At 58.9% G+C, this 27,508-nt stretch overlaps 1 protein-coding gene across 1 annotated transcript in view; it reads left to right on the top strand.

Moving 5' to 3' along the window:
* Positions 1 to 27,508, top strand: part of ZFR2 (zinc finger RNA binding protein 2) — a 42,929-nt gene that overhangs the window by 9,170 nt on the left and 6,251 nt on the right. Inside the window, exons 2-13 of the mRNA XM_047096893.1 lie at positions 10,348 to 10,543; positions 11,519 to 11,633; positions 12,068 to 12,292; positions 12,385 to 12,635; positions 14,708 to 14,890; positions 16,539 to 16,767; positions 17,870 to 18,021; positions 18,972 to 19,091; positions 20,535 to 20,674; positions 21,691 to 21,823; positions 22,489 to 22,679; positions 26,360 to 26,531. Of these exons, the coding sequence (XP_046952849.1) occupies positions 10,348 to 10,543; positions 11,519 to 11,633; positions 12,068 to 12,292; positions 12,385 to 12,635; positions 14,708 to 14,890; positions 16,539 to 16,767; positions 17,870 to 18,021; positions 18,972 to 19,091; positions 20,535 to 20,674; positions 21,691 to 21,823; positions 22,489 to 22,679; positions 26,360 to 26,531 (2,107 nt within the window). The remainder of the gene's footprint in view (positions 1 to 10,347; positions 10,544 to 11,518; positions 11,634 to 12,067; positions 12,293 to 12,384; positions 12,636 to 14,707; positions 14,891 to 16,538; positions 16,768 to 17,869; positions 18,022 to 18,971; positions 19,092 to 20,534; positions 20,675 to 21,690; positions 21,824 to 22,488; positions 22,680 to 26,359; positions 26,532 to 27,508) is intronic.

Raw genomic sequence — 27,508 nt, 5'->3', positions numbered from 1 at the left:
TTCACAAGACAGGCCCACAAACGTGTGGCCACCTCATCTTTGACAAAGCAGGAAAGAAGATCCCAGGAAGGAAGACAGTCTCTTCAGCAAGTGGTGCTGGGAAAACCGGACAGCGACAGGCAGAAGAACGAACCTGGACCGCTTTCTCACACCAGACACAAAAACAAACTCGACATGGATGAAAGACCTAAGCGTAGGACAGGAAGCCATCAAAATCTGAGGAGAAAGCAGGCAAAAACCTCTTTGATCTTGGCCGCAGCAACTTCTTACTCAGCACGTCTCCGGAGGCAAGGGAAACCAAAGCAAAAATGAACTACTGGGACCTCATCAAAATAAAAAGCTTCTGCACAGCGAAGGAAACAATCGGCAAAACTAAAAGGCAACCGACAGAATGGGAGAAGATATTTGCAGATGACACGTCAGATAAAGGGTTGGTATCCAAAATCTGTAAAAAAGTTATCAAGCTCAGCACCCAGAAAACAAATAGTCCAGTGAAGAAAGGGGCAAAAGACATGAATAGACACTTCTCCAAAGAAGACCTCCAGATGGCCAACCGACACCTGAAAAAATGCTCAACATCACTCATCATCAGGGAAATACAAATCAAAACCACCATGAGATACCCCCTCACACCTGTCAGAATGGCTAACAGTAACAACTCAGGCAACGACAGATGCTGGCGAGGATGCGGAGAGAGAGGATCTCTTTTGCATTGCTGGTGGGAATGCAAGCTGGTGCAGCCACTCTAGAAAACAGTATGGAGGTTCCTCAAAAAACTAAAAATAGAACTACTCTATGACCCACCAATTGCACTACTAGGCATTTATCCAAGGGATACGGGTGTGCTGTTTTGAAGGGACACGTGCACCCCTGTGTTTATAGCAGCACTATCGACAAGAGCCAAAGTATGGAAAGAGCCCAGATGTCCATCGATGGATGAATGGATAAAGAAGATGTGGTATATATATACAATGGAGTATTACTCGGCAATCAAAAGAATGAAATTTTGCCATTTGCAACTATGTGGATGGAACTGGAGGGTATTATGCCAAGTGAAATTAGTCAGAGAAAGACAGAATTCACATGACTTCACTCATATGAGGACTTTAAGAGACAAAACAGATGAACATAAGGGAAGGGAAACAAAAATAATATAAAAACAGGGAAGGGGACAAAACATAAGAGACTCTTAAATATGAAAAACAAACAGGAGGGGTTATGGGAGGGGGGGATGGGTTAAATGGATAAGGGACATTAAGGGATTTACTCCTGAAATCATTGTTGTACTATATGCTAACTAACTTGGATGTAAATTAAAAAAATAATAAATTAAAAAAAATACCACACACACACGTGGCAGAAAAAAGAGAAAAAAAAAACAATTCCCGAGACAGGGGGACATGCCACATCACACAGGTCCACGTAAAATTTGCCACTTCACCCCGACGACTGCTTTTTGGTGCACCCGTCCCAGCAGGGACTCTTAACTGGGGCCTGTGAAGCCCAGGGGATCGCAGGCACAATGGCATTTCCAAAGAACCACAGGGGAGGAAGTCCCAGCTTCGCCGGCTTCTTAAAAGGAGCCAGAAAAAAAGCTGTTAGAACTTGGGAGAGGATGAGATGACCAAAGGCCTTCCATGAAGGGGAGCCTGAGGAGTGTGGGGTGCTCTTCCTTTGGACCCGTGGCAAGGGTCTGGGTGGGAGAGGCAAGTCTCTGCTGCCCCGTTGGTTGCTTTTCTGCCCAAGTGCTAGGCCAGTCGCCAGCCCCCAAGCTGTGGTGTCCTCACCCGTTTTTGCGGGTCTGAATTTACCAGCAGCGCTTTTGACATCGGGGTGGTCACTCTGGGGTGGGCACTGTGGGGTGTGGAGCAGCCTCCCTGGCATCTCACTTCGTGCCAAGAGCACCCCCGGTCGTGACAACCTCAGGTGTCCCCAGCATCACTCCACCTTCCCTAGGGGTGGCATCACCCCAGGGGAGGGCCCTTCCTCTGGATTTCGGCTTCCCTACGGGCCGGGCCTGTGGAGGTTCTTTCCCGTGAGCTGTGTTCCTGCTCACTGGTCTCCTAAGTGTGGCAGCTTGGCTGCCAAATGTCCCTGTCCTTCATTCCTTCTCACGTCCTCACTTGTCCACCATGACCTGGCAGCTCGTCCCATCTAGAAATGACGTTGGGCTCCCTGGCCCTTGAACCTGGGCTTCCTTGTGCCTTGTCTTGTTAGCAGACAGCAGTGGGAGTGATACAGCCGTAGTTGACCCCCCCCCCCCCCAAATTCCGAACTGAAACCTACTTCCCAGGGTGATGGTATTAGGAGGTGGGGCCTCTGGGGAGGGGTTAGGTCATGAGGGTGCAGCCCCCATGAATGGGATGAGTGCCCTCGCCCCGCCCTCCACGTGAGGACACAGTAAGAGGATGGCAGTGTGTGGCGTGACCCAGCACACCGTCCCTCACCAGACATGGAACCTGCCAGCACCTCGGTCTTGGACTTTGGCCTCTAGAACCTTTGCCCAGGTCCCTGCCACCTCGGGAACGCTGCCGCATGAAGGACCCAAGGCTGGCCCTGGAGGTGGAGGAGCCACAGTGTCCATCCGATAGCCAGCCGCCCTCTAGGAGTAGCCTGCCTGCTTGCCGCTGACCTCAGATGCAAGGCGGCCCAGCCTACGCAGTCACAAGTGAAATAAGCGATTGCTGTTTTAAAAAAAATTTTGTTTTGGGGCGCCTGGGTGGCGCAGTCGGTTAAGCGTCCGACTTCAGCCAGGTCACGATCTCGCGGTCCGTGAGTTCGAGCCCCGCGTCGGGCTCTGGGCTGACGGCTCAGAGCCTGGAGCCTGTTTCCGATTCTGTGTCTCCCTCTCTCTCTGCCCCTCCCCCGTTCATGCTCTGTCTCTCTCTGTCCCAAAAATAAATAAAATTTGAAAAAAAAAATTAAAAAAAAAAATATGCTCTTTAAAAAAAATTTTGTTTTGAATGTTTATTTTTGAAAGAGAGAGAGAGAGACAGCACAAGTGGGGGGAGAGGCAGAGAGCGAGGCAGAGACCCAGAATCTGCAGCAGGCTCCAGGCCCTGAGCTGTCCGCACAGAGCCCGATGCGGGGCTCGAACTCAAAAGGTACGAGATCGTGACGCGAGCTGAAGTCATACGCTTCTCCGCTTCTCCGACTGAGCCACCCCGGTGCCCCAAGCAATTGCTGTTTTAAGCCAGGAAGCGGCAAACCTTTTGAGTAAATGGCCAGAGAGTAAATACTTCCAGCTTTCCGTGTATCTGGGTTCAGGCTGCGGTAACAAAGCACCGTGGAGGGGGAAGGGTGGCGCCTGTAAGCAGTGGGACCACATCCCCCGCTTGTGGAGGCTGGGCGTCTGAGGCCACAAGGCCCTTGCACGGAGGACGTGGGGACAGGGAAGCCATCTCCCCTGTGACTCCAGGGCACTCACGAGGGCTCCAACCTCATGACGCCATCTAATCTGAATCCTCCAAAGGCCCTGCCTCTCACGCTGTCGCACGGAGGGGTGGGGTTTCCACATCCGAATTCTGGGACGCAAAGAGTCAGTCCCCGTTCCAGGCTGCACTGTGTCCGTGGCAGCTGCTGGTCTCTAGCCACTGCAGGACAGGACGCGAACAAGTGGGTGCGGCCGTGTGCCATTGGAACTTCAGGTTTTGACTCAAATGTGAATTTCACATGATTGTTACGTGTCATGAAACGCCACTCCTTTCACTTTCTCCAGCCATTTAAAAACGGGAAAACCACTCTGCTGTGGGCCACACAGAAGCAGGCAGTGGGCAGATGTGGCTGTCGCTTGTCAAACCTTGCTTAAAACCCTCTCCTTTCTCCCTATAGCTCTCCGCCTGGGCTCTGCCGGGTCTCTCCTGAGAGTGGGTGTGAGATGCGTGTGCCCTCCCTGAGTCCGACGGGGCACCCCACGCTCCCACTTCTTTGTGGGGCTCGCTTAGCTACATAAAAGCAAGGTGGCATTCCATCCTCTCAGACCATAAACACCAACAGGTGTCCTCATGGTGTCGTGGGGTTGTTCAGGATAAGGCGGGCCTAGTGTTCCCTTTCTGGGTCACAGCCAGCACTTTGATATTTGTCACCAAACATTTACTACCCTTGACTGCTCTGCACAGCCCCACTTTAAGTGTTTGTAGAGCCCTGAAGGAAGAAGGGTGGGTGTGCCAGCCGCCCGGCCATCAGTGGGAACCCCCCCGCCGCCCCCCCGACCCCGGCCTCTCCCAAGGCCAGAAGAGGCCTTGCAGGGAAGGGTGACTGGGATTTGGGTGGGTAGGGCTCGGATGCAGCCCACCAGGCCGAGAGAAGGGCCAGGTGTGGACAACGAAATGGGAGAGGCGCACAGGGGCTGACAGGAAAACTGTCCTGTGTCCCGAGGGACAGAGGATGTGTGGGGTGACAGGAGGCTGGACGGTGAGCTCAGGGCTCTCAGATGTGAGGCAGAATCTGGGTTTTATGCAGTAAGCAATTAGGAGTCACCAAGAAAATCTCATCACGAGATTTGTCCTGTTTTAGGATGCTCAGGTGGTGCTATAGGCTGAACTGTGCCCACCCCCCACCCCCGCCCAACTCATGAAGCCCAGCCCCCCATGCGAGTGTATTTGGAGGTAGGGCCTCTAACGAAGTCATTACAGTTAAGCAAGGACATGGGTGGGTCTGGGGCAGCCATCCTGGCTCCATTCTGTAGGCTGGGCTTGGGGGCAGGTGGTGTGGGACCCGGGCTGGACAGGAAGCCGGCACAAGAAGACACATGGAGAAGGTCCGTGGAACATACCTTGCAGCATTGCTTTAGCACAGAGATGTTGGAAATAACGTTTGGTGGTTTAAAGAGATGCCCGTGAACTCTCTGATGCTCCTCCCGTCAAAAGTCAGGGCCTGACCCTCTGCCCCGGAGTGTGGGTTAGATGCGGTGATTCACTTCTTTTTTTTTTTTAATTTTTTTTTTTCAACGTTTATTTATTTTTGGGACAGAGAGAGACAGAGCATGAACAGGGGAGGGGCAGAGAGAGAGGGAGACACAGAATCGGAAACAGGCTCCAGGCTCTGAGCCATCAGCCCAGAGCCCGACGCGGGGCTCGAACTCACGGACCGCGAGATCATGACCTGGCTGAAGTCGGACGCTTAACCGACTGCGCCACCCAGGCGCCCCAAATGCGGTGATTCACTTCTTTTTTTTTTTTAATTTTTTTTTTCAACGTTTATTTATTTTGGGGACAGAGAGAGACAGAGCATGAACAGGGGAGGGGCAGAGAGAGAGGGAGACACAGAATCGGAAACAGGCTCCAGGCTCTGAGCCATCAGCCCAGAGCCCGACGCGGGGCTCGAACTCACGGACCGCGAGATCATGACCTGACTGAAGTCGGATGCTTAACCGACTGCGCCACCCAGGCGCCCCAAATGCGGTGATTCACTTCTAACCAACGGAGTGTGGCAAGAGTTCGGCCGTGTGATCGACTTCTGAGGCTGGGCCATGACAAGTCCAGTTTCGGCCTGGGCGCCCCCACCCCTGGCGTCTCGGTTTTCTCTCTGGCGGAAGCCAGTAGCCACGTTGTAAGAACACAGTGCTGGGAAGGCCCGCACGGGACGATCCAAGGCCTCTCGCAAACAGCCAGCACTGAACTGCCAACCGTGTGAGGGAACATCCCAGACGCACAGCCCGCTGCCCCGGCCACGCCTTCAGTGATGCCGTCCCGGCCAGCGTCTAGTTGGCAACCTCCTAAGGTCGGTGAGCTGGAGCCCAGCCACGCCAGTCCCGAATTCCTGGCCCACAGACACCGTGAAGACAGATATTACTGTTTGAAACCACATCACCGGGATAATTTTTGACTCAGCGACACGTAACTAACACGTAATATAAATATCTACCAACGGGAAGATAGGTAGGTGAGCTGTGATGTATTCAGACAAGTAGGTAATCAGCCTTGAAGTTTGGGAGGCCCCAGGAGGAGAGCGTGAACGGAAGCCTGCACGCCAGATGTCTCAATATTGCAACGTTACAAACCAAGCTGGCAAAAAGTTACATACGGTATGTTGATCCTACCTACCCTGACAAACATACCTTTCTAGCAACAACAACAAAGAGGCTAAGGGTTTTGTGGCTGGCAGAACACCAGAGATGACTGAGTTTATTTCTTCTTGCGCGTGCCGGCATGCTGTTGATGGGCTAGTGCTGCCTGGATGTCTTAAATAAGATGAAGACATACTAATTCAGAAATGATTCTATATTCTGTGAAATTTCTCTTAGGTGCCTCAGTTTCAGCATGAATGATGTTTGCAGTAATCAAGATTTTCATGTCCTTTCGAGTTTTGTTACAGAAATGCCCTGAAGCAGCTGTCATGGATGGGCTGACTTGTGTCCCCCTAAAATTTATCTCTTGAAGTCCTAAACCCCAAGATCCCACTCAGATGTGACTGTATTTGGAGATGAGGGTCCTTAAAGGGGTCAAAATGCGGTCGCAAACGTGGGCCCTGATCCGGTCTGACTGCTGTCCTTGTAAGAGGAGGCGAGGACACAGACACCCACGGAGGGACGACTGTGTGAGGACGGGGGAAAAGACGGTGTCTGCACGCTCGGGAGAGATACCTCGGAAGGAACCAAACCTGCCAACTCCTTCGTCTTGGACCTCCAGCCTGTAAAATTGTGGGACAATGAACATCTGGTGTTTGAGCCACTGTGTCGGTGGCCCTCTGTAACGGCAGCCGTGACAAAGGAACACGGCCCCTTTCCCGTCAGGCTTCTGCCTCTGGACTGCAGAGCACATGACGTGGTGGCGTCCAAAGCCTGAGTCCCCGCAGGGACGGATCCTCAGAGGGGTGTGCATTCTTACCCACACGGGTGCCCGGGGGCGTGAGGCCTTCATTTCTGCTGGAACCCCAATGGAGAAAGGCTGAGGTAAGGATCTAACCAGGAGGTGTGGGTAAAGCCCAAGGGTACAAAACAGGTGTATTTTCACCAGAGATGCTGAGTGAGTGTAAAACGTGGAGAAAGCAACGTAATTTTTCATGTGTTTCTAAAAAGTTTCTTAAAATATTAAAAAATTTTATTAACGTTAGGAAAACATGTGGGTTGAGATGGGGAATGACTGCTAGTGCTCATGACTTTGTTTTTTCTTACTGTTGTAGCGAGATAAATACAACATAAAACTCACCATCTCTGAGTGCACAGCTCAGAGGCGTCAGGCACACACACACTGTCGTGCAGCCACCCCCACCACCCGGCTCCAGAACTTTCCATCTCCCCAAACCGGGACTCTGTTTCCACGAAGCGCTGACTCTCCCTGCCCCCTGCTGCCCCCCACCCCAGGGGCTCCCACCGTCTACTGTCTGTCTCTGTGGACAGGACTCCTCTAGGAACTTCCTGTGAGTGGGGTCATGCAGGACATGTCCTTCTGTGTCTGGCTTCTGTCACTGTGCACAGTGTCCTCACGGTCTGTCCACATGGTGGCAGGTGGCAGGACGTCCTTCCTTGCGGAGACTGGATCATATTCTGTTGTGTGTGTGTGTAGGCCATATTTTCCTTTCACGTCATAGAGCAAGAGGTGGGGAGAACGGTCTCCCCAGGGCCTGAACCGGGTTAGTCACAAAAGCAGGTGGGGACAGAGATGCCTGTGTGCTTAGTAAAGGTGTGTGCGTTTGTGATGTGTGGGACCTTCTTTTTTTAAACATTTTTTTAGTGTCTATTTTTTTTTGAGAAAGAGTGCAAGCGGGGGAGGGGTGGAGAGAGTGAGACAGAGAATCCCAAACAGGCTCCATGCTATCAGCACAGAGCCCGACGTGGGGCTCGAACCCATGAGCCGCAAGATCATGATCTGAGCTAAAATTGAACACTCAACTCACTGAGCCCCCCAGGCGCCCCTAGGCGGGGCCTTCTAATGCAGCATTGCCCCATCAGAGTTTCCGTGATGAAGGAGATGTTCTGTATCTGTGCCTTCCACCATGGTAGCCACTAGCCACGTGTGGCTCTCAAACCCCGAATTAATTAAAATTAAACTACATTTGGGGCGCCTGGGTGGCTCAGTCGGTTAAGCGTCCGACTTCGGCTCAGGTCATGATCTCACCATTCCCGGGTTCGAGCCCCGCATCGGGCTCTGTGCCAACAGCTCGGAGCCTGGAGCCTGCTTCAGATTCTGGGTCTCCCTCTCTCTCTGCCCCTCCCCTGCTCATGCTCTGTCTCTCTCTCTGTCAAAAATAAATAAAACATTTTATAAAAAAAATTAAAAAAAGAAAAGAAGGAAGCACAGGTGTTTGTCTCCATCCGGGTTCCTTCCAGACGGCCTGGGGGGGGGGGTTGGGGGGGAGGCAGGTTGCAGGGTCACATGAGTAATGAGGACGTAGCTTTACACACAGCATAACATTGGAAAGCGACAGTGCTGTATGAAGACTCAATTCGAATGTGGCAAGAGCACAAAGATCATGGCCAGTCCCGGCAGGGAGGGGAGGGGGTCTGATGGAGGGGATTGAGTTCTCGCTGTTGAAAGAAACTTGGAAGCAAATGTGGCAAAATAGCAAGGCTTATTACACCTCAGCGGCGTGCACCGTGTTCTTTGTTTGAAACGTTCTGTGATAAAGAAGTCTCGGCACTGAGGGGATTCAGAGAGCCGGTCAGGCATCCACTTGATCTGCTTTTGGACCAAGAAAGTCTGTGAAACGGTAGGCTGAGAAGCAAAAATCTCACAAGTGGCTGACTTGAACCGAAACGTTCCTCCTAATGGGTAGGGTGCTGCTGCTTTCCCGGGAGAGACGAAAACAAGTGGTTACCTTGGAGGGCTGGCTTCCAGCTGGGTTTTACTTTTGCTGTAGAGCTGCGGATTTCGAGTTGTTTGGACAGTGGCGTTGCACTTGGGAGTGGCCCGCGGGGCACCGGAGGGTCCAGGACACTGCCTCCAATCGAATCTAGAAGCGTGCTGTAGGTGGGAGCCGCAGGGGCCGCCCCCACCTGCCTGTTTCCCACACACGTGCCCCGGGGGACGCCTGTAAGCTCACGCTCCGCGTCTGTATCTACTGAGCACCTCCTATGTGTCCGATGTTGTTGCTGTGCTGGGAGAGACCTTGGGACATGCTGCTGTTCCTGCGGGGGAGGGACAGAGACGATCGGGTGGTACTGGGAAGAAAACCCCAGCAGGGCGAGGGGACAGAGTACTGCCACTGTCCTAGACTGACTCGGGGAGGGCTTGTTGGAGGAGGTGACATCTGACAGGAGGGGATGCGGGGGGGCGCTGTGAGAGGACCCCTCTGGCTGCCAGGATGCCAGCGAGGAGGGGGCGGGTGCCTGGTGGGGGTGACGCACCGGGCTCCGCCGGCCCCCAGCTCCCGCGAGGAACCTTTGCACTTTACTCTGAGTGGTTGACGCTCAGCATTCTGCTCGGCCTGGAGGGCACTCCGTGTGTCGTCCCAGCTGGGCAGCAAGCCACTTAGAGGGACAGGAGCCGTCACCGCATGCCTGGCTCTGGTCCAGAATGTGTGCGGAAGTACCAGGGGCTCGAGCAGTGCTGGCCGCGGTGCCTTTGTCCTTGGGACCCCCTGCCCTGGAGCACACACACACATGCACCTTGCCTCATTCCGGCTGGCTTTGCGGCAACTTCCTTCTGTGATCCATACTGGTGTTGGCTAAAACCTCTGATGCTGCTCCTCTCAGACAAACGGACTGTTACCTTTGAGGATGATATTTAGCAGATGGGGGCGCTTGGGTCACAGAGATCTGGGTCTGGGTCAAGCACTTGACCTGTGTCACTGGTCCTCAGAGGTTCCTCATTCAGAAACGGGACAGGTGGTCACAGTGGCGCCTTCTCAATGGCAGTAAGGGGAGAGTGAGGTGGACAAAGGCCTCAGTGCTGTGCTTCCTGCAGAGCAAGCTGGCAGTGAAACTCATTCTCGTGACTAAGAGTTTTTAGTTTCGTGTTACCTGGTTTTCCGTATCTCAATAATCGGGGGACCCATCGGCTCCTTGGTTACAAAATACCATTCAAGTCTAGCTTTGTCAGAAGAATGTCGATGTCCAGATAAAGCTTGCTGCCCGCACAGATGAGCCGAGAAGTCAACCAGTGGGCTCAGGCCCTGACTTTGTCACTTACGGTGCCTCGGTTTTCCTCACCTGTAAAACGGGGGCAAGGAGGGTCCCCAACGCACAGAGGTGTTAATGACATTGTGTTAATTCGTGAAAAGTGCTTAAAACCAAGCCTGCTCTCTTAGCAAGGTCTTAACAAAGGCTAGTAGGTAGAGAAAGTACAGAGTTACCGTCGGCATCCCGAGCAGCCGACGTTCAGGGTCCGACGGAACTTACGAGCTTCCACGAGGGCGTTCCCAGAACTCCGTGATGCAGCCGGCTCCTGTGTTTATCTGTGGTTCCAGCGCCCAGCCTCCGACGGCTTTTCCCCTCCCCGCCACCGGAGCCAGCCTCGCCCCGGGACCTGCTGCGACCCCGACGTTTCCCGCGGCCGCCCAGCCCCCCGGGCCTGTCAGCGTGGCGGGGTGTGGCGGGTACCAGCCCTGCACCAGCTGGCCCCCGGAGCCTGCCCCAGCGCCCAGCGCCGCTCCCTCCCACCAGGTACCAGCCCGGCCTCTCTCTCACTGGCACCTCACCTTTGAAGCCGCGGGTAGCGTTGAGTGGGAGCGTGCAGCGGGTGGCCCGCGCTAGCAGACAGACGGGCGTACAGACGTCCCTTCCCCGCGCTCCTGTCCCTGCCTGTGACCGGGAGCCGGGGACGAGCGTGAGCTCATCTGGCACTTCTGGTGCTGCTGCCGCCATCTTCCCGACCCCTTCTCTGGGCCTGGAGATCCAGCCGCTCGGAACTTCCAGCACGTCCCGTGCCGGACGTGGTCCAGACCCCCGGGCCTCTGCCGCCCACCGCTCGTCCCCTCTAACTCCAGCAAACGGCACCACGGGCCGCCCCGCTGGCAGAGCTCGCTCTGTTCGGCTCCGCCCTCTTCCTCTTTCCCTTGCCTTTGCTTCCCCAAGGCCTCTGAGGCGTCTCCCCGCAGCCCGTCCCCCGAGCTCCTGCCTGTCCCCAGGGCCCACTCCTGACCCCTGCTTTCACGCTCACCTGCCTGTGGTCCTGTTCCACGTGACGACCCGAAGGCTCCTTTGCACGTCACCCGGACCCTCCCCGAGTCCCTGGCCCCAGCTGTCACCCCAGCCCCTAGTCCCCTGCTCTGACCGCCTCCGTCTTCTGCAAGCCCACCAGCTGGCTCCACGTGGGGGCCTCTGTGTCCTGACCCTGCGGGGAACCCTGTCCCCACGTCCTCACGTACCACCCTCCCTGCGCTGCTCCCGTGCGAGCTGTCTCAGGCTGGGCATTGCCCACAGCGCTTCTGCCCTCACATGTCAACATTTCCACGAGAGCGGCCACGTCCAGCTCGCTGGTCACTGCGTCCCCAGCTCCTGAACCGGCCTGTCAGAGTCGGAGCTCAGGAACTGTGAACGTGAGCCGAGCCGCGTGCGGGGCCGGCGAGGGCACGCCTTGCCCCTGCCCTGAGGGGCCCTCTCCCTGCTCCGTGTCTCTCCGGGGTAACCCCCTCGCAGGACGGTTACAGCCGCGAACCAGCGACGGATGCCGGCAGCTACGAGAACAAACAGGATCCCCTGCCCGCTGCCAGCCAGCGTCGGCTCCCGGCCTCGGCCGTGCCGTGCCAGCCAGGTGGGCCTCTGTAAGGGGCCCGCCGTGGAGCCACATTTTAAACTTGCCCAATTCGTAGGAGGTCCAGGGGTCGTGTGACCGTCAGGGCTGCCTTCTCAAATATGCGCCGAAGTCTCAACTAGGGCCGGGCCCGTGTAGGAGAGAGAGGGAGAGAAGGATGGAGAAGCAGAGAGGCGGAACTGGAAGGAGATCTGGAAGGAGGGGGGTTCTGCTGAGGACTTGGACTTGAGGGGTGGGAGAGGCCGGGGCCCTGGCCTCCAGCTGCAGCTGAGACTTCCAGGAAGTTCAAGGCCAGTAGCACCTGGGACCATGCTGGTTCTAGGCAGCGGGAGAGCCCGTTGCCACGGCTACGGGGGGCCGGGATTCCCACTGCTGGGAGGGGGGAGGTTGGGGGCAGAGGGGTGGCTTTGCAGAGAGGTTTTGTTTGCCCTCAGGGACTAAAGGAACGCATGTCTGGCCCGGCGGTGGGTACGGCCAAGCACAGCCCCTGCAGCAGGCGGCCACCGCTAACGCAGGACAGCCAGTCAGCACCCTGGCCCTGAGCTGCACGGAGAACGACACCTGTCTGCCGGCCGCCAGCGCTCTGCCCGCGGCCTCTGTCTCCACCCTGCCTTCCTACACCCCGACCTCCTACAGCCCCACGTCTGCCCTGGACGCAGGTAGGGCGCATTTCCGTGTGCGCACAGGCCGTTCCTGAAGAGGCGCCACAGCCAACCCGGCGCCCCGTCTGGGTTTTCTCTCTGCTTCCTAGGACCGAGCCACCCGAGCTGTGACCTGGCTGAGCGCTCGGCAACCGGTCCTCACCGCCCCTCACCGCCGCCCCCCCGGCCGCCCCCCCCACTCCCAGAGCCCAGGGGCTCCCTGTGGGGCGGCCCCGGGAACAGCCCCAGGGCCGGTTCTGCCGGCAGCCTGGCCGGAAAGCGCCCGAAGCCCAAGGGTGGCCCCAGGCAGCCCCTGCTTCACTACTGTGACATCTGCAAGATCAGCTGCGCCGGCCCCCAGGTCAGCTGCCCTCCACCCCCCGCCGAGCAGGCCCTGGGGACCTTCCTGGGGACCGTCCTGCCGCCTCGGGTAGCCACACGTCAGGGGTGTCCTGTTCCGGAACTGGCGGTGACACGGGCGCATCAGAACTGCCTTTCCGGCGCGCTTGTGGAGGACACGAGGGCAGGCGCAGCGCTGACCGCTGGCGGCGGGAGCACGGGCAGAGGCAGGCAGCACCCCCTCCTGCGAGCAGCCGTGGGTGCAGCAGGGGCAGTTCCGAGAGGCCTGGGGGGGGGTGCACCCTCGTTGCAGGGCTGCTCGAGCAAAGGTGCACCTAGAGCAGGGTGCCTGGTGGACAAGAGCAAGGGTGTGTGTGCTCTGTGCGCGTGTGCGTGTGTGTTGTGTGTGCGTGTGTGTGTGTGCTGTTTTCTAAGAGGGACGCCCCCCGGCCGTGCTCACAGATAACCCAGCTGGCGCTCTGGAAGGGTCGTCAGATGCTAGGGCTCCATGTTGACAGAGGACGATGCGCTAATTTTGTCTTCTTTTTATTTATTTTTAAGTTTATTTTGAGAGAGCGTGTGTGCACGCGTGCAGGAACAAGAGAGAGGGAGAGAGAGAGAGAGAGAGTTCATGAGAGACTAGCGGAGAGAATCCCAAGCAGGCTCCACGCTGTCAGCACGGAGCCCGACATGGGGCTCGAACTCCAGAACCGTGAGATCGTGACCTGAGCTGAAATCAAGAGTCGGACGCTGAACCGACCGGGCCCCCCCGGGTGCCCCCATGGCACTCTCTTTGTGCTTGTCTTCACCGGCACGTGTGCGTGCATTTTGTTCAGTGTGACCTTGTCGCCTGGGCCGGCTCCCGCCTCCGCAGCCACGTCGGGATCCTGAGTTGGCCCTTCCCCGCCCCGCCCGCCACTCCATCACCTTGTGCGCGGAGCTCCGTCAGCTGGCCTCCTGCGGCCGGGGCAGTACTGGTGCCTGTCCGGGCGTCCGTCTCCGTAGCCTCTCTCCCCTGGGGCGGCCCAGGTGGCCGTGCAGCCAGGGGCACAGGGACCTGTCCCAGCACTCCTCCCTGCTTTGTCTCCCTGTCTCTCTTCACACGACGCACGCGTTTACGGCGAGGAGTCCGGTAGCCGCACGGCCACTGCAAACGCGTCCTGTTCTGCCGGCCGTTCTATCCTTCCACTGCAGCATCACCACCTCGCCGTGTCAGGGGAAGGCCAGGGGCTCAGGGGGGGCCGGGCACCCAGGAACTCGCACTTGCCGTGGCGATGGAGCTAGAGGTCAGACCCAGGTTGTGGGCAGCCGCGGGGCTTAGCTAGGGTGGTGCGTGGGGATCGCAGGCCGGAGCTGCCATACTTGCTGCAGCTCCGTGGGCTCTGTCCTTCTAGACTCTTCTCTGCCCCAAGGCTTTCACCGTGCGTGTGTGTGTGTGTGCGCGCGTGCACCTGCTGTTGCTTGGGTAAATGCTCACAGGTTTCCTGTGTTCTGGAGAGTGTCCCCTCCTGCTCCTGTCCCCGCTTCCCACCTGCCCCCGAACCAGCCCGTGTGGGTTTCCCTGAGATCTCTTCCCTGCAGGGCATGCTGACCCTTGGCATGGTCAGAGCGCGTTGGTTTAGCGGGCCCACTCTGGGGGTGTTCGCTGCGGCCGGCCTTGTCCTCAGGATTCCCAGGGAGGAGTCCGGTCACTTGCCGGACGCTGCCAGATCCTTTGGGCTCAGGCCTGTGAGTCCTGGCAGCCTCCCTCGCGTGGACCCCTCGTAGCCACGCTCCAACGAGGAGACGTGCCCTTGCTGTTGCGGTCGTGTGTGTCCTTGAGTGGTTTCCGAGGCCAGATGCTGAACAGCCAGAGTTTTCCTTCGGAGAAGCCTCTGAAACCACGTGTGTGTTTCTTCAAGGACACTTGCTTATTGATTTTCAGAGAAAGAAAAAGAAACCTTACGTTTTTCGGCCTGAGCTTCTGAGCCTGTTGACGGGGTTTAATAAAGTGGCTTGGTGGCCGGTGGACGGGGAGGGGGCCACAGGCCCCCGCCTCCCCCGCGAGTGAACCGCACACACGCCCCTCAGGCCGCTCTCCCTCTCTGCCTGCAGACCTACGTCGAGCACCTAGAAGGGCAGAAGCACAGGAAGAAACAGGCGGCTCAGAAGATGGGCACCCGGCCTGACGGCAGCCCGAGCAGGGCGCAGACACAGCTGCGCTGTGGCCTGTGCGCCGTGGCCTGCACTGGGGCAGACGCCTACGCCGCTCACATCCGGGGGGCCAAGCACCAGAAGGTAGGAGTCCTCCCAGGCGACAGCCCGGTGGCACCATGGCCAAGGGGTTGGAGGGGGCGGCCGCCAAAGGCAAGGAGCTTTTCCTCAGGAGCCAGACAGCTCCCTGCTATGAAAGTCACCCCGCCTGTGGGACAACAGCATGGAACAGTGCCCGGGCCTCGTACCCGGACCCCAGAGGGAACCTTCTGGGCTGTAGGTGTGTTTACGTGTTTATGGAAATAAGCATTTGTGTGTTGAGGGGATCAACCACGTGTTCCATTTGAAGTTCTGCTTTTTAAAGATAAATGGGTCGGGGCGCCTGGGTGACGCAGTCGGTTAAGCGTCCGACTTCAGCCAGGTCACGATCTCGCGGTCCGTGAGTTCGAGCTCCGCGTTGGGCTCTGGGCTGATGGCTCAGAGCCTGGAGCCTGTTTCGATTCTGTGTCTCCCTCTCTCTCTGCCCCTCCCCTGTTCATGCTCTGTCTCTCTCTGTCCCAAAAATAAATAAACGTTAAAAAAAAAAAATTAAAAAAAAAAAATAAAGATAAATGGGTCAAATTAAACTAATATGATGAAAACACTAAGTTTAAAAAAAGTTTTTTTTCATGTTTATTTATTTTGGAGAGAGAGATAGAGTGCGAGTGGGGGTGTGGGGGCAGAGAGAGACGGAGACACAGAATCCCAAGCAGGCTCCAGGCTCCGAGCTGTCAGCACAGAGCCCGACGTGGGGCTCGCACTCACGAGCTGTGAGATCATGACCTGAGCCGAAGGTGGACGCTTAGCTGACTGAGCCACAGAGGTGCCCCTAAAATGCTAAGTTTTAGCTGTTTCAGATTCTATGTCTCCCTCTCTCTGACCCTTCCCTGTTCATGCTCTGTCTCTCTCTGTCTCAAAAATAAATAAATGTTAAAAAAAATTTGTAAATGCTGTTTTAATGTCAATTTTAATAGCAATGTTTTAAGTGATATGAAATTGTTTAACATCAGTGCTTTTAATATGTATTCCTATTTTATTTATTTTATGGTTTTTTGTATTTTACTTTTGAGAGAGAGAGAGAAGGGGAGGAGCAGAGAGAGAGAGAGACAGAGGGTCCAAAGCAGGCTCTGTGCTGTCAGCAGATGTGGGCTCGAACTCACAAACCCTGAGATCTTGACCTGAGCCAAAGTTGGACATTTAACCGATGGAGCCACCCAGGTGCCCCATATTCCTATCTTAACATCAGCATCTGTGTCCGTGGATGTGTCCACACATCCCTGAAGAAGGTGGAGTGTGTCCGTGGACATCTTAGCAGTGGCCTCTGGCCACACATCTCGCCACACACACCGTGTCCCGTCCGGGCCGGGCCCGGGGCTGGCGCTGGGGTTGCAGAAAATGGCCCTTTCAGCCCGAGCCAGTGCCATTTGGAGGGGGGTGGGCGTAGGCAGCACAGGATGTTGACGTGTTATAGGTCCTGCCTGCGCAGGACTGGTAGGGCCTGGAAGCAGGAAGGAGCTTCTAGAAGGAGTGGGGCTGGAGAGCCCGGGGCGTGTCACTGGGGGCTGGGGTGGGAGCGGCGCTCTCCCCTCCGTAGGCTCCCAGCCCTGCACACCCCCTAGGTGTTCTTCCCGTCTCTTCAGGAAGGCCGAGGAGGCCCAGAGAAGGCCTGACGGGGGACCTGGGTCTGTTCCAGGTCTTCAAGCTGCACAGCAAGCTGGGGAAGCCCATCCCCCCCATAGAACCTGTGCCGGGGAACTCCAGCTCGGCCACGGCCGCGGGCGCCAGCAGGCCGGCCCCCCTCACCGCGGAGAGTCCCCCCACGGCCTCTGCCAAGCCCACAGCCCCCGCCGGCCCCAGCGCGCATGCCCTGAGCAAGCCAGGGCCGGCCAGGAGACCGGCGGCTTTGAAGGCCTCGCGCCTGGGTACGTGTCTGTGTGTCACAGCCAGCCGCCCACGCCCTGACTCACTCCTCACGCTGGGATTTCAAGGAAGCGCTTGTCCATTTAACTTGTGTGCGTGCGTGCCCGCCATCCCGACTCTGGAGGGACGAGCCTCTGGATGGAGGGCGGGGATGGGGAGAGGCAGGCACCTTCCGGCCACACCGTGGTAGCGCCTCTCACACCCCGGTGCTCATGGCGAACAAAGCGGGCTCTGATGAGTTAGGTGGGTCCCGGGAAGTTAAGGGGGGGCTCCTTGCCACTCCACCTGCAGCCCGCCTCCCCTGGGTGGGGGCGCACCCGCCGTGGCCTGGGCAGTGGAGGCAGGCAGGTGGCACCAGCCGGGCGGGTAGCTAGGATTGTGTGTGACGCCCTCGCTCCACCGACTGCTTAACGGCACCTCCTGATTTACCCTCCACGACTCTCAAAAGTAGCTTTTGTCATGATCCCAGTTTGCAGAGGGAAAAACAGAGGTGAGGCGAGGCCCCGGCCACCTCACACGCGGTGCAGATGCGATTCAGACCCAGGTCCGGCCGACAGGCTCTGTGCCCCCCGCCCTGCTGCACCCGGGAAGCAGGGGGAGGACTTACCTTACTTTGAGCCTCAGCAGCACCGTGTTTTGAGTAACCACGTGCTACTGAAGGTGAAACCATGAAGCAGCATGGCTAACAGATGGGTCTCCCCCGTGAGGCCCGGTGAATTTGCCCCACGGGGCTGGGCTCACCGTATCCCCAGTCCACCTGGAACTCTGTCCTCCGTCACCTGAGGGATGCAGAGTTGGAGCGGCTGGGGGCTCCTCTGGGCGGGGGGGGGGGGGGGGGGCGGCGACAGGACTCTCTGTGGATGCGTTCGGATTTCCGCCAAACCCTGTGTGGGCCTTGTTCTCTCAGCTGCGACCCAGGCCGGCCCAGAAGGGTCTTTCGGGACCTGGATCTGACTGACTGACGTCACGGGGGCTGGGGGTGCGGGTGACTGGGCAGCAGGAGACCTCGGTTTCCATGTTGTCCACCCTCCGCACTGGCGGACTGGAAGCCAGCCGTGGTCTCCGGCCGGAGCGGGCTGTAAGCAGTGCAGTCCTCCCTTCCAGGGCCCCCCGAGCCGCAGGCAGCGGGCAGCAGACTCCCCGAAGGGGCACACCTCGTATCAGATGGGTCTGGGGAACCGCCCACCGGAGGAGGCTCTGCAGAAGCTTCTGGAAGGTGTGATGTGCAGCCCGTGGGCCCAGGCTACGTGGAGGAGGTAACTGCCAGGCAGCCGTCGTGATGGGGCCATCGGTGTGCGCCCGCCCTGTCACTGGGCCGTGGCAGAGGATCTGGGCAGGGCCCAGACTTCAAGATCTCGCCCCGCTCTCCACCTGAGGTGTACACACTTGTCCACGGGAGAAGCCCGTGGGAAGGCCCGGGCCCTGGGCTTCAGATCCTGAGACAGACCGGCACTTCCTGAGCCTTTTCCCGCTGGGAGGAAGGCAGAAAGGGGGATCTGTGTGCTGCCGAGCTTCTCCCCGCAGGCACGCGATTCTCGGGCTTTAGCAGCCGGTGTGCACCCTGCGTGGCCGGCATCTGACACCCAGAGCCCCGGCAGTGGCCCTGCAAGGCCTGCCTCCAGCAGCCTTCTAGAACCAGACTTGGAAGCCGCCTCCCCTGGCTGGCTGCTTCCGTAGTCCCAGCCTCGCCTCCTCCTCCTCCGTGGCTGAAAGCATTAGCGTTTCTTCTGTCCTCAGGGTGATGTTTTTGTTTGACCAATTCAGCATCTTCTATTTTGTCTGGAGAAATAACCACCCAGATAGATTGCTGCCGCGGGAGGCCCTGTGGTTGGGCAGTTAGGAGATAGTAAGGTGCTGAAAAGCCTGAGGAAACACAGAAGGGGCCTGTGATGGGTGGAAATCACCATAGGGCGGAGGCCAGAGCCCTGCGGGACCGGCCTGGGCCGTGGGTACTGTTGCCTGGGGTGGGGGTGGGGCAGTGGGAGGAGGAGGGGGGCGGAACAGTGGCAGAGGTGGCCCGGGGCACTGGCGGGCGTGTTGGTGAAAGGCCGGCTACCCTGAAACCCACTTGGCAGGCGGGAAGCCAGCGCGCGGGCCTGGGGACCCCTAGGAGGGCCCGGCGCCCTGGAGGTGACGGGAGGCGACCCTGCCCGGAGACCAGACCCGCTGCGGGGCAGCCCTAACTCAGCTGAGCTCTGTGTCACAGGTGTGTAACGACGAGGGCAAGGTGATCCGGTTCCACTGCCGGCTGTGTGACTGCAGTTTCAACGACGGCACCGCCAGGGACTTGCATGTGAGGGGACGGCGGCACCGGCTCCAGTACAAGGTGCGAGGGGCTGGGGAGGACCTGCCGGGTCCGCATCCTCCCTTTGTCCCCCGAGGCTGAGCCCCCCCCACCCCGGCCCCTCGAGCGGCATCCAGACCTGGCGTTTCCCGCTGCCGGGAGGAAAACCCAGAACTGTGTTTGCTCATGGCGCGTGGTCTCTTGCTGCGGAACATGTGGTGGGAAAACCGTGCCTGGGTGATGCTGCAGGGTGTCCCGGAGCCCGCGGAACAGGCTCACGCAGGCCGCCTCCCGTCCCCAGCCCCGGCCGGGTTCTCTTCTGGCCTCTGCCGGGAGCCCGAGCTGGCAGGCAGCTGAGACGGGGCTCGGGGCTGAGCGGGCACCTGGGGGCCGGGAGGTCACGGCCGAGGGGCTGCTACTGCCACGGGGGCGTCGGGCTGTCCAGGCTGAGCCACATCTTCGGGGAGCCTGGCCTCCAAGGGGTCCGGGTGCCAAGGGCCTTCCGGCACCAGCAGGGTCCTTGTTAGGGGGTCCGCGCCCCACACAAGGCGGGGTGGCTCTTGGGTCCCTCAGCCCTGTGGGCTCACCCAGAGGGGCTGCCGGCTGTCTCCCTCTCTCAGGTGTGCAGGGCACCGGGCCCTGTCACGCGTGCACACGGCTTTGTGCGTGTCTGTGCACAGCCCGTGTAAAAAGCGGCTTCTGGCTAGTTCCCCATTCTTTACAGCTTTATTGAGATGTCATCCGCACGCTGCACACTTTACCCACGTGAGCGCACAGGTTCGTGGCTTTTGCTGCGTCTGCACAGAGCTGTGGCCATCACCTTTCTGTAATTCCAGAACACTCCGTCACCCCCAAATGAAGCCCACCCTTATTAGCAGTTGCCCCCACAGTTTCCCCCACGAGCCCCCTTCCCGTCCGTGGGTGAGCCTGTTCTGGACGTTTCACACACTCGGACTCACACCCCGTGGGGCCTCTCGCGTCCGGCTCCCTCCCTGAGCGTCGTGTGTTCGGGGTCCACCCACGGGGCGACGGGGGGGGGGGAGGGCGCCTCGCTCCCGTGCATGGTGGACACGCCGTGTGTGCCTGCTCATCCGTCAGTGGACGCGCGGGCTGTTCCCACCCCACGCTGCTTAGACGGTGCTGCACTTTCTGGGTGATGGAAGTAAACGCTCAACACAGAGTCCAGGAGGGAATCTGAGATACTTTGGAAAACACGGATTGCTGAATTCCACACAGATGCCGCTTCCCCCGAGCGACCTTGATTAGAAATAAACATCTTGGGTTGGCTCTGCGGCGACTGGTCAGCGGTCGGCCGTGGGGTCTCGCGGTGCTGCTGATTTCCTTCTTCCCTGGGCAGCGTGGGCTCTTGTGGCCACACCTGGGCGGCGTCGGGTCGGGCCACAGAAGGCCGTGTGGGCTCCCTGGGCTCCGGGCCCTCGTCTAAAGGAAGCTCTCCTGTCTCACAGCCCTTCTTGCCCTTTCCAGAAAAAAGTGGACCCTGACCTTCCGATCGCAGTGGCGCCCAGCCCCAGAGCCCGGAAGCTGCTGGAGGAGAGGCTGAGGCGGCAGAGGCAGCTGGGCAGGAAGCGGCTGGAGGGGATGCGGCGCTGGCACGCCGAGATGAGGTGCGCGGGCCCCGCCGGCTGCCTCACCCTCCCGCACACCCTCTGCTCCCTTTGAGGCCCCAGGCCCGGGTGCTCACCCCTGCGAGGTGGGCAGGGGACACCGCCCTTGGCAGAGATGGTCAGGCTCAGGGCCTGCCTTAGCATCTCGTAATACACGCAGGACGGCACAGCCACGGCAGCCACGGGACAGGCGCTCTGGGCCCCACTTCACAGGGACGCCCCGCGTCTCCGTGAACGCTGACCCCAGTGTCCTCCGACCTCCTGTGTCCCCTGACCTCCTGTGTCCCCCTGATCTCAGTTCCCCTGACCTCCTGTGTCCCCCTGACCTCCTGTGTCCCCCGTCCTCCTGTGTCACCTGAACTCAGTTCCCCTGACCTCCTGTGTCCCCCAACTTCCTGTGTCACCCTGACCTCAGTTCCCGAGTTCCTGTGTCCCCCTGACCCCAGTGTCCTCTGACCTATGTCCCCCTGACCACCTCTATCCCCCTGACCACAGAATCCCCTGATCTCCTCTGTCTCCCTGACCCCAGCTCCCCTGGTATCTGTGTCCCTCTGACCTCCTATGTACTCCAGACCTCTGGTCTCTGCCTGAACCTTAGGGTTCCTTGTGTCCCCCTGAATCTTCATGTCCCCTGACCACCCATGCATTTGTCACATCCTCCTTCGCCCTCTGGAAAAGGTTCGAAGCATTATTGACATGGTGTCTAATGCTCAGGCAGTGTCTGAGCTGGAGAGCAAGACCCAGGACAGACTCAGGATTGCAGCTGCCCTTCATTCCCTGCCTCTTGCCCTTGGCATATGTTCTCCCGACCCGCCTGGCCTCAGTCTCCCTGATATACGGCGGGCATTTGTGCAGGACCCACATCCTGGAGGTGGGCTTCCAGGGTCCCATCAGGCTACTGCGTCTGTCCCTGGAGGTCCTGGAGCCCCGACCTCACCTAGCATCGCTCTGATGTGACAAGCCCAGGAGACCCTCGGCTGCTTAGAGCAACCTGTCCCCCCTCTTCCCCCCAACAGGCGCTACGATCTATGTAGGAGGCGACTGGAGGAGGGGCCGCAGGCCCAGGAAGAACACCTTGGACCCTCGCCACCTGACCAGCCCCCTCCTTCCCTTCTGAGCAGGCCGGGGGCACCTACTGGCTCACCTCTGGTGGGTGGCGGCCTTGTCTTTGTGCCGAATGCCTCCCGTGGTTGAGGCCCCACGGGCGGGTGAGGTTCTCAGGCCCTCCCTACAAGGACCTGAATCTTGTAGGAGTGAGGAACATGACTTTGAACGAGGACCCCCAAAGGGTGCCCAGGGGTGGGAGCTGGAGGGCCTGAGGGCCATAGCCTCATCACCAGTCACGGACACGGGCCCCAGGCCTGGGTCCCATCACCAGCCACAGGCGTTCCTAACTGTGGGGCCCCGGTCACCGTTTCCCTCTGGAGCCTCAGCGTCCATCTGTCCACGCACGCTGGGCCAGGGTGGGTTGGGAGCCCCCCGTGCCCACCTTGCCGAGGGGAAGGACCCCGCCGAGGTGCCTGCGAAGCCTCTGGCTCAGACATGTGAGACCACCTCAGAGGGGAGCCCACTGGCCCCACGCAGTCCTGGGTCCTCTCTGGCTCACCGCCTCGGGCGTCCCTAGCCTTCCTTCACCTGGCTCTCTGCTGCCACTTGCCTGCCACCCCCAAAGCCAGCCTGGCTCCGGGGCTCCCCATCCCCGGACAGGGCTGCGTGTGCCCTGCGGCAGCCGGGGCTGACCCTCATCCCCTCCCCTACCTGCCGGGTGCCGGAGCCTCTCAGCCCGCCTGTGACACTCTCCCCTTTGCCTGTAGCCCACACGGCGGCCGGAGTCCAGCGATGACCGGCATGTCATGTGGATGCACGCTGCCATCTACCCCACGGAGGAGGAGCTCCTGGCCGTCCAGAAGGCCGTCTCCCACGTGGAGCGCGCCCTCAAGCTGGTGTCCGACGTGCTGGCCGAGGAGAGCTCCGGAAGCCCAGAGCAGGAGGGCGGCGAGCACAGGTAGTGGAGGCTACTCTCTGTTCCCAGGGCCCAGGGGTGACCTCAAGCCGTTCTGGACAGGAGATGGCTGGCAGGAGGGCAGAGGCCGCCTCACCTGGGACGGCCTCTGAGCTGTCCGCGGTCTCTGGGGCTTTCCAGCCAGGGGCAGAAAATTCCCCAGACTGACGTTTCCTATGGAAGGTGCAGCTACAGTGCCATTCACGAAGGGTTAACGGCATCTGTTTCCTGGTCTGCAGAACGGAGATAAGTGTGATTCACAGGGCGATGAGGGCCCCCCAGCGGGAGATGCCGCTGGGCCCCCATGAATCACCGCGCCTCCTTCCTGTGACTTGGGGCAGGGAAGCCCCTCCGCCTGCAGTCGGAGAGGAAGTCAGCCTTCCCAAGTCCCTTCTCTCCGGGGACTGCTGCTTTGGCTCCTCGCGGAGTTGTCTGTGTCACAGTAAAACGTAACCCGGAATTTACCGCCTGAACCGTTTTCGTGGGTCCGATTCGGCGGCACGGAGGGCGTTCACCACCTTGTTTCCAGAACTGCATCCCCCACCGACCCAGCCACAGATCTGCCCCTGCTAAATTCCCGATGCCCTCGCCCCCTGCCCCCCACCCCCCAGTCCCCTGGCTCAGCCTGTCCAGTGATCTGGACGTTGAGCAGAAGAGGAGCCCTGTGGCGTTGACCCGTTTGGGGTCTGGTTGTTACCAGTGTCTGCGCCCTCAGGAAGCGCCTGGGGCTACCTGTGAGTGACTTCCGAAGGGTCAGCCCCGGGCTCAGACTCGGGACCTCCCCTAGGACAGTGGACAGGGGTGCAAAGAGGCGCTCTTTCTGCTCTGCACTGACGCCCTTGCAGAGACGGCCAAACCCCCTCCCAGCTCCGAGGTCTGCCCGGGTGTAGGGTTCGCTCACCGGTACACGAGAGCTGGTCTGGCCCCAGGGTGACCCTTGCCCTCAGCCCTGCTCCAAGGGGCGCGGGGCCGGCTTCCCTGGGCTGGTGCTGTGTGGGGTGCATAGGAGCGCCACGCCGCACCCCTTCACGTGACGCTCCCGTGTTCCCTCCGGTTTTCTCCCAGCACACGGGTTTTCTTTCTGTTTTTATTCATTTGCTTATTGTTTATGATTTTAAGTTTATTTATTTTGAGAGAGAGAGAGAGCATAAGCAGGGGAGGGGCAGAGAGAGGGGAGAGAGAGGATCCCCAGTGGTCCTGCACTGAACATGGAGGCCGGGCAGTGGACACAGGCAGACCTGGGACCTGCAGGCCTTTCTCAGGTCTCCCCCCCCCCCACCAACCCCCCCATCCCCCAGCAGCGCAATGTCACGCATGCCCACAGCACTCAGCAGCTGCAGAGTCGTGTGGCCCCGGGACAGTAGGGGTGGGGACCCAGACGGGTCAGCCTCCACAGGGCACGTCCCCGTGCTGCCCCTGCACGCCCCTGTCCTCCCCCTTCCCTAAGCCTGGCAGCTGCCCTGTGCCCGAACTACAAAGCTGACCTGGCTCCTTTAAGCCTTCACGTAATGCTTACGGCATGCCGCGTGTTCTGTCCCTGGGTTAATTTTCGAAACTTGGAAATGTGTTCTTTACAAGGATCGTAGCGAGCCGTCCTACGGCTGTTCTGTTATTCACTGTTGGAAAGAGCACGTTAGGTTTGGGTGTTTTTCTTGTATAGTGGAAGCTCCCCAATGTGCACAGAAGTTGATGGAACAGTGAGGCCCAGGTGCCGGGGGAGCGCCAGGTGCCGGTGCCCGAACCACGGACTCCACACGAGGCCTCCTCAGTCTCTTGGAAGGAAGCCTTCTGAGTCTGTGCCCTCTAGGATTTCAGTAGCCGTCCCTAAACAGCAAGGACTCACGATTTAACAAAACCACAACACCATTGTAGTTTCACAGTCACCCTTTAACATCGTCAAACAAGCAGGGTCAAAATTTCCGTTGTCCCACAGAGATCAGAATGTGGGTTGTTCTGTTTTACAGCGTGTGTGAGTTGGGATCCAGCTTGATTGACGAACCTCTGCGTCTTTTTGTTTACTTGCCCCCCCCCCCGCCCACTCCCGCCCTGCCCCGGCTCTCTGCCCCTCTTCCCGTGGGAGGTGGGAATCTGTGGAGTCTGGTTCTAGCCCCGTCTGCAGCCATTCTGGGCTGGATTTGGCTGGTGGCCTCCCAGACCTGGTCCTCTCAGGCCATGTTGGGCTCTAGTGCTCTGTCGTCCAGAAACCAAGAAATATATAAAAAAACATTGGGGCGCCTGGGTGGCGCAGTCGGTTAAGCGTCCGACTTCAGCCAGGTCATGATCTCGCGGTCCGGGAGTTCGAGCCCCGCGTCAGGCTCTGGGCTGATGGCTCAGAGCCTGGAGCCTGTTTCTGATTCTGTGTCTCCCTCTCTCTCTGCCCCTCCCCCGTTCATGCTCTGTCTCTCTCTGTCCCAAAAAAAATAAATAAACGTTGAAAAAAAAAAAAAAACATAAATGGATTTAAAATTTTTTTTTAACGTTTATTTATTTATTTATTTTAAATTTTTTTTTTCAACGTTTATTTATTTTTGGGACAGAGAGAGACAGAGCATGAACGGGGGAGGGGCAGAGAGAGAGGGAGACACAGAATCGGAAACAGGCTCCAGGCTCCGAGCCGTCAGCCCAGAGCCCGACGCGGGGCTCGAACTCACGGACCGCAAGATCGTGACCTGGCTGAAGTCGGACGCTTGACCGACTGCGCCACCCAGGCGCCCCTAACGTTTATTTATTTTTGAGACAGAGAGAGACAGAGCATGAATGGGGGAGGGGCAGAGAGAGAGGGAGACACAGAATCGGAAATAGGCTCCAGGCTCTGAGCCATCAGCCCAGAGCCCGACGCGGGGCTCGAACTCACGGACCACGAGATCATGACCTGGGCTGAAGTCGGACGCTTAACCGACTGCGCCACCCAGGCGCCCCAAACATAAATGGATTTTAACAGATCAGGTCCCCTCCTATCCCGAGAAGTGTCACAAAACAAAGATTGGCAACTCTTGGAGCCCGGTGGGGACTTTGTGTAGACACCCGCCGAGGGAGGGGCCCAGGCAGGGCCCAGCGAGGGAAGCGGCCTCGTGGGGCTGGAACACAGGGACCAGGGGAGGCCGTGTGGGAGAGGATGGCTGCCGCGAGTCGGCCTGGGAGAACTGGGGTGTCCCCCACCTGCAGAGGGGGTAGCACCGGGAGGTGATGTGTTGGGGCAGATGCTGTAGTTAGGTTCACACTGCGCAAAGCTGGCCTGAGCTTCAGGGGGGCACTTGGGGACCATGTCCGGATGCCTCGGGGCCTGAGGAGAGAGGGCAGACTCCCGGCCGAGCACCTGGCTGGGCCTCCTAGCCAAGGAGCTGAGGTGGGGGCCCGGTGGCCCCAGAGACGCTCAAGGAGCACAGAGCCAGGGGCTGTGTGGTGGCGCCATCTGGCTGAAGACCAGGGGCCACAGGGATGGCCATTGGTGGCCGTTTACAGAGTGCAGAGCACAGCAGGTAGTAACAATGCCCGCCCTTACTGAGCGCGCGCAGTTTGCCGGTCTTGTTCCAAGGCGCATGTGCCCGTTTCCCAGATGGGGAAGCTGAGACCGAGGCCCAGCAAGGCGCCCGTGGTTGCGGGAGCGGGGGACCCCGGCAGCACTCCCTTCTCCAGATCCTTTCCCCTGCGGGTCTCACGCGTTTTCGGGCTTGTCTCCACAGCAGCGGCTCCCCCAGAGCTCGGGTCCTGAAGGGCGTGATGCGGGTCGGCCTCCTGGCGAAAGGCCTCCTCCTGCGGGGGGACAGGACGGTGCAGCTGACCCTGCTCTGCTCGCAGAAGCCCACCCACACCTTGCTGCGGAGAATCTCGGAGCAGCTGCCCCGGCAGCTCCCGGTAAGAGCCCGGCCTCTGTGCGTGGCGGGCACTTGGGCTCCCGGCTGGGGCGGCTGTGTTTCCGCGCGAGTCTGCTAGACGCGGACCGGGTTGTTTTGTACAAAAGTTGACAAGAGGAGGAACTTCGGGGCTCCTTTATAAAACGAGTTTAGGGTCAGACTCAGGATGTCCGTGTCCTGTCACTGAGGGTGCTGACTTACCAGCCACCACAGGGGCAGTTGGTGCCAAGGACTGCACAGGACCCTCCCCCTCCACAGGGGAGACGAGAGGGGACCGCGGCGGGTGGCCTGGGCTCCTCCCCTGGACTGTCTGGGACTTTCTCACCCGAAACAGTGACTGGGGAAGGGCTGAGAGCACGTCATGATTTAAATGGGTCTCAGGTTAAAAAATCAGTTCCCGGGGTGGAGGAGGCTCTCCTTCCTGGTGTGTCCATCTCTGTTCCTGGGAGAATCCAGCACCGGGGGTCGCGCAGACCCAGATTGGCCCTCTGGGGTCCCCACTCTGGTCAGGAGGTGAACGAACATGCACCAGAGCGAGCTAGCTTCCAATGTGTTGTCCGTGAAGAAATGAAAGTCTGATGCCAAGGAGGGAGCACTGGCAGGGAGGGGGCACGTCAGGATGGTGGGAGGTGTGTGTCCCGTCAGGATGGAGCTAGAGACGAGGGGGGGGGCTTGAAAGATGGGGGGCAGGATTGCTGGTCAAAGGCTTGAGGCCAGATGCTTCTGGTAGATGTTGCCAGGTCAGCCTCCAGCAGTTTATACAGAGGTTTGCCAGCCCAGCTGCCCCTCGACTTCTTGAGGTTCGTCCTCAGAGGCGATGCTGGTGCCTCATTATAGTTTTAATTTGCTTCTTTCTTAGCGTGGCGGTAATCTGTGTCATCACGTAAAAAGGGTCTTCCGTGTTTCTTTTCTGCAAACCACCTGTTTTGTCGCTCGCAGGTTTTGTGGGGTTTTTTCATTGGATCGCTGGTTTTGTTG

The sequence above is a fragment of the Lynx rufus genome, unplaced genomic scaffold (genome assembly GCF_022079265.1).
Source record: "Lynx rufus isolate CCGP_SWC_20201006 ecotype Redwood Valley unplaced genomic scaffold, mLynRuf1.p SCAF_4, whole genome shotgun sequence".
NCBI classification, from domain to species: Eukaryota; Metazoa; Chordata; class Mammalia; order Carnivora; family Felidae; genus Lynx; species Lynx rufus.
The sequence above is the reverse complement of the archived record's forward strand: the minus strand, read 5'-3'. Positions and strand labels throughout refer to the sequence as shown.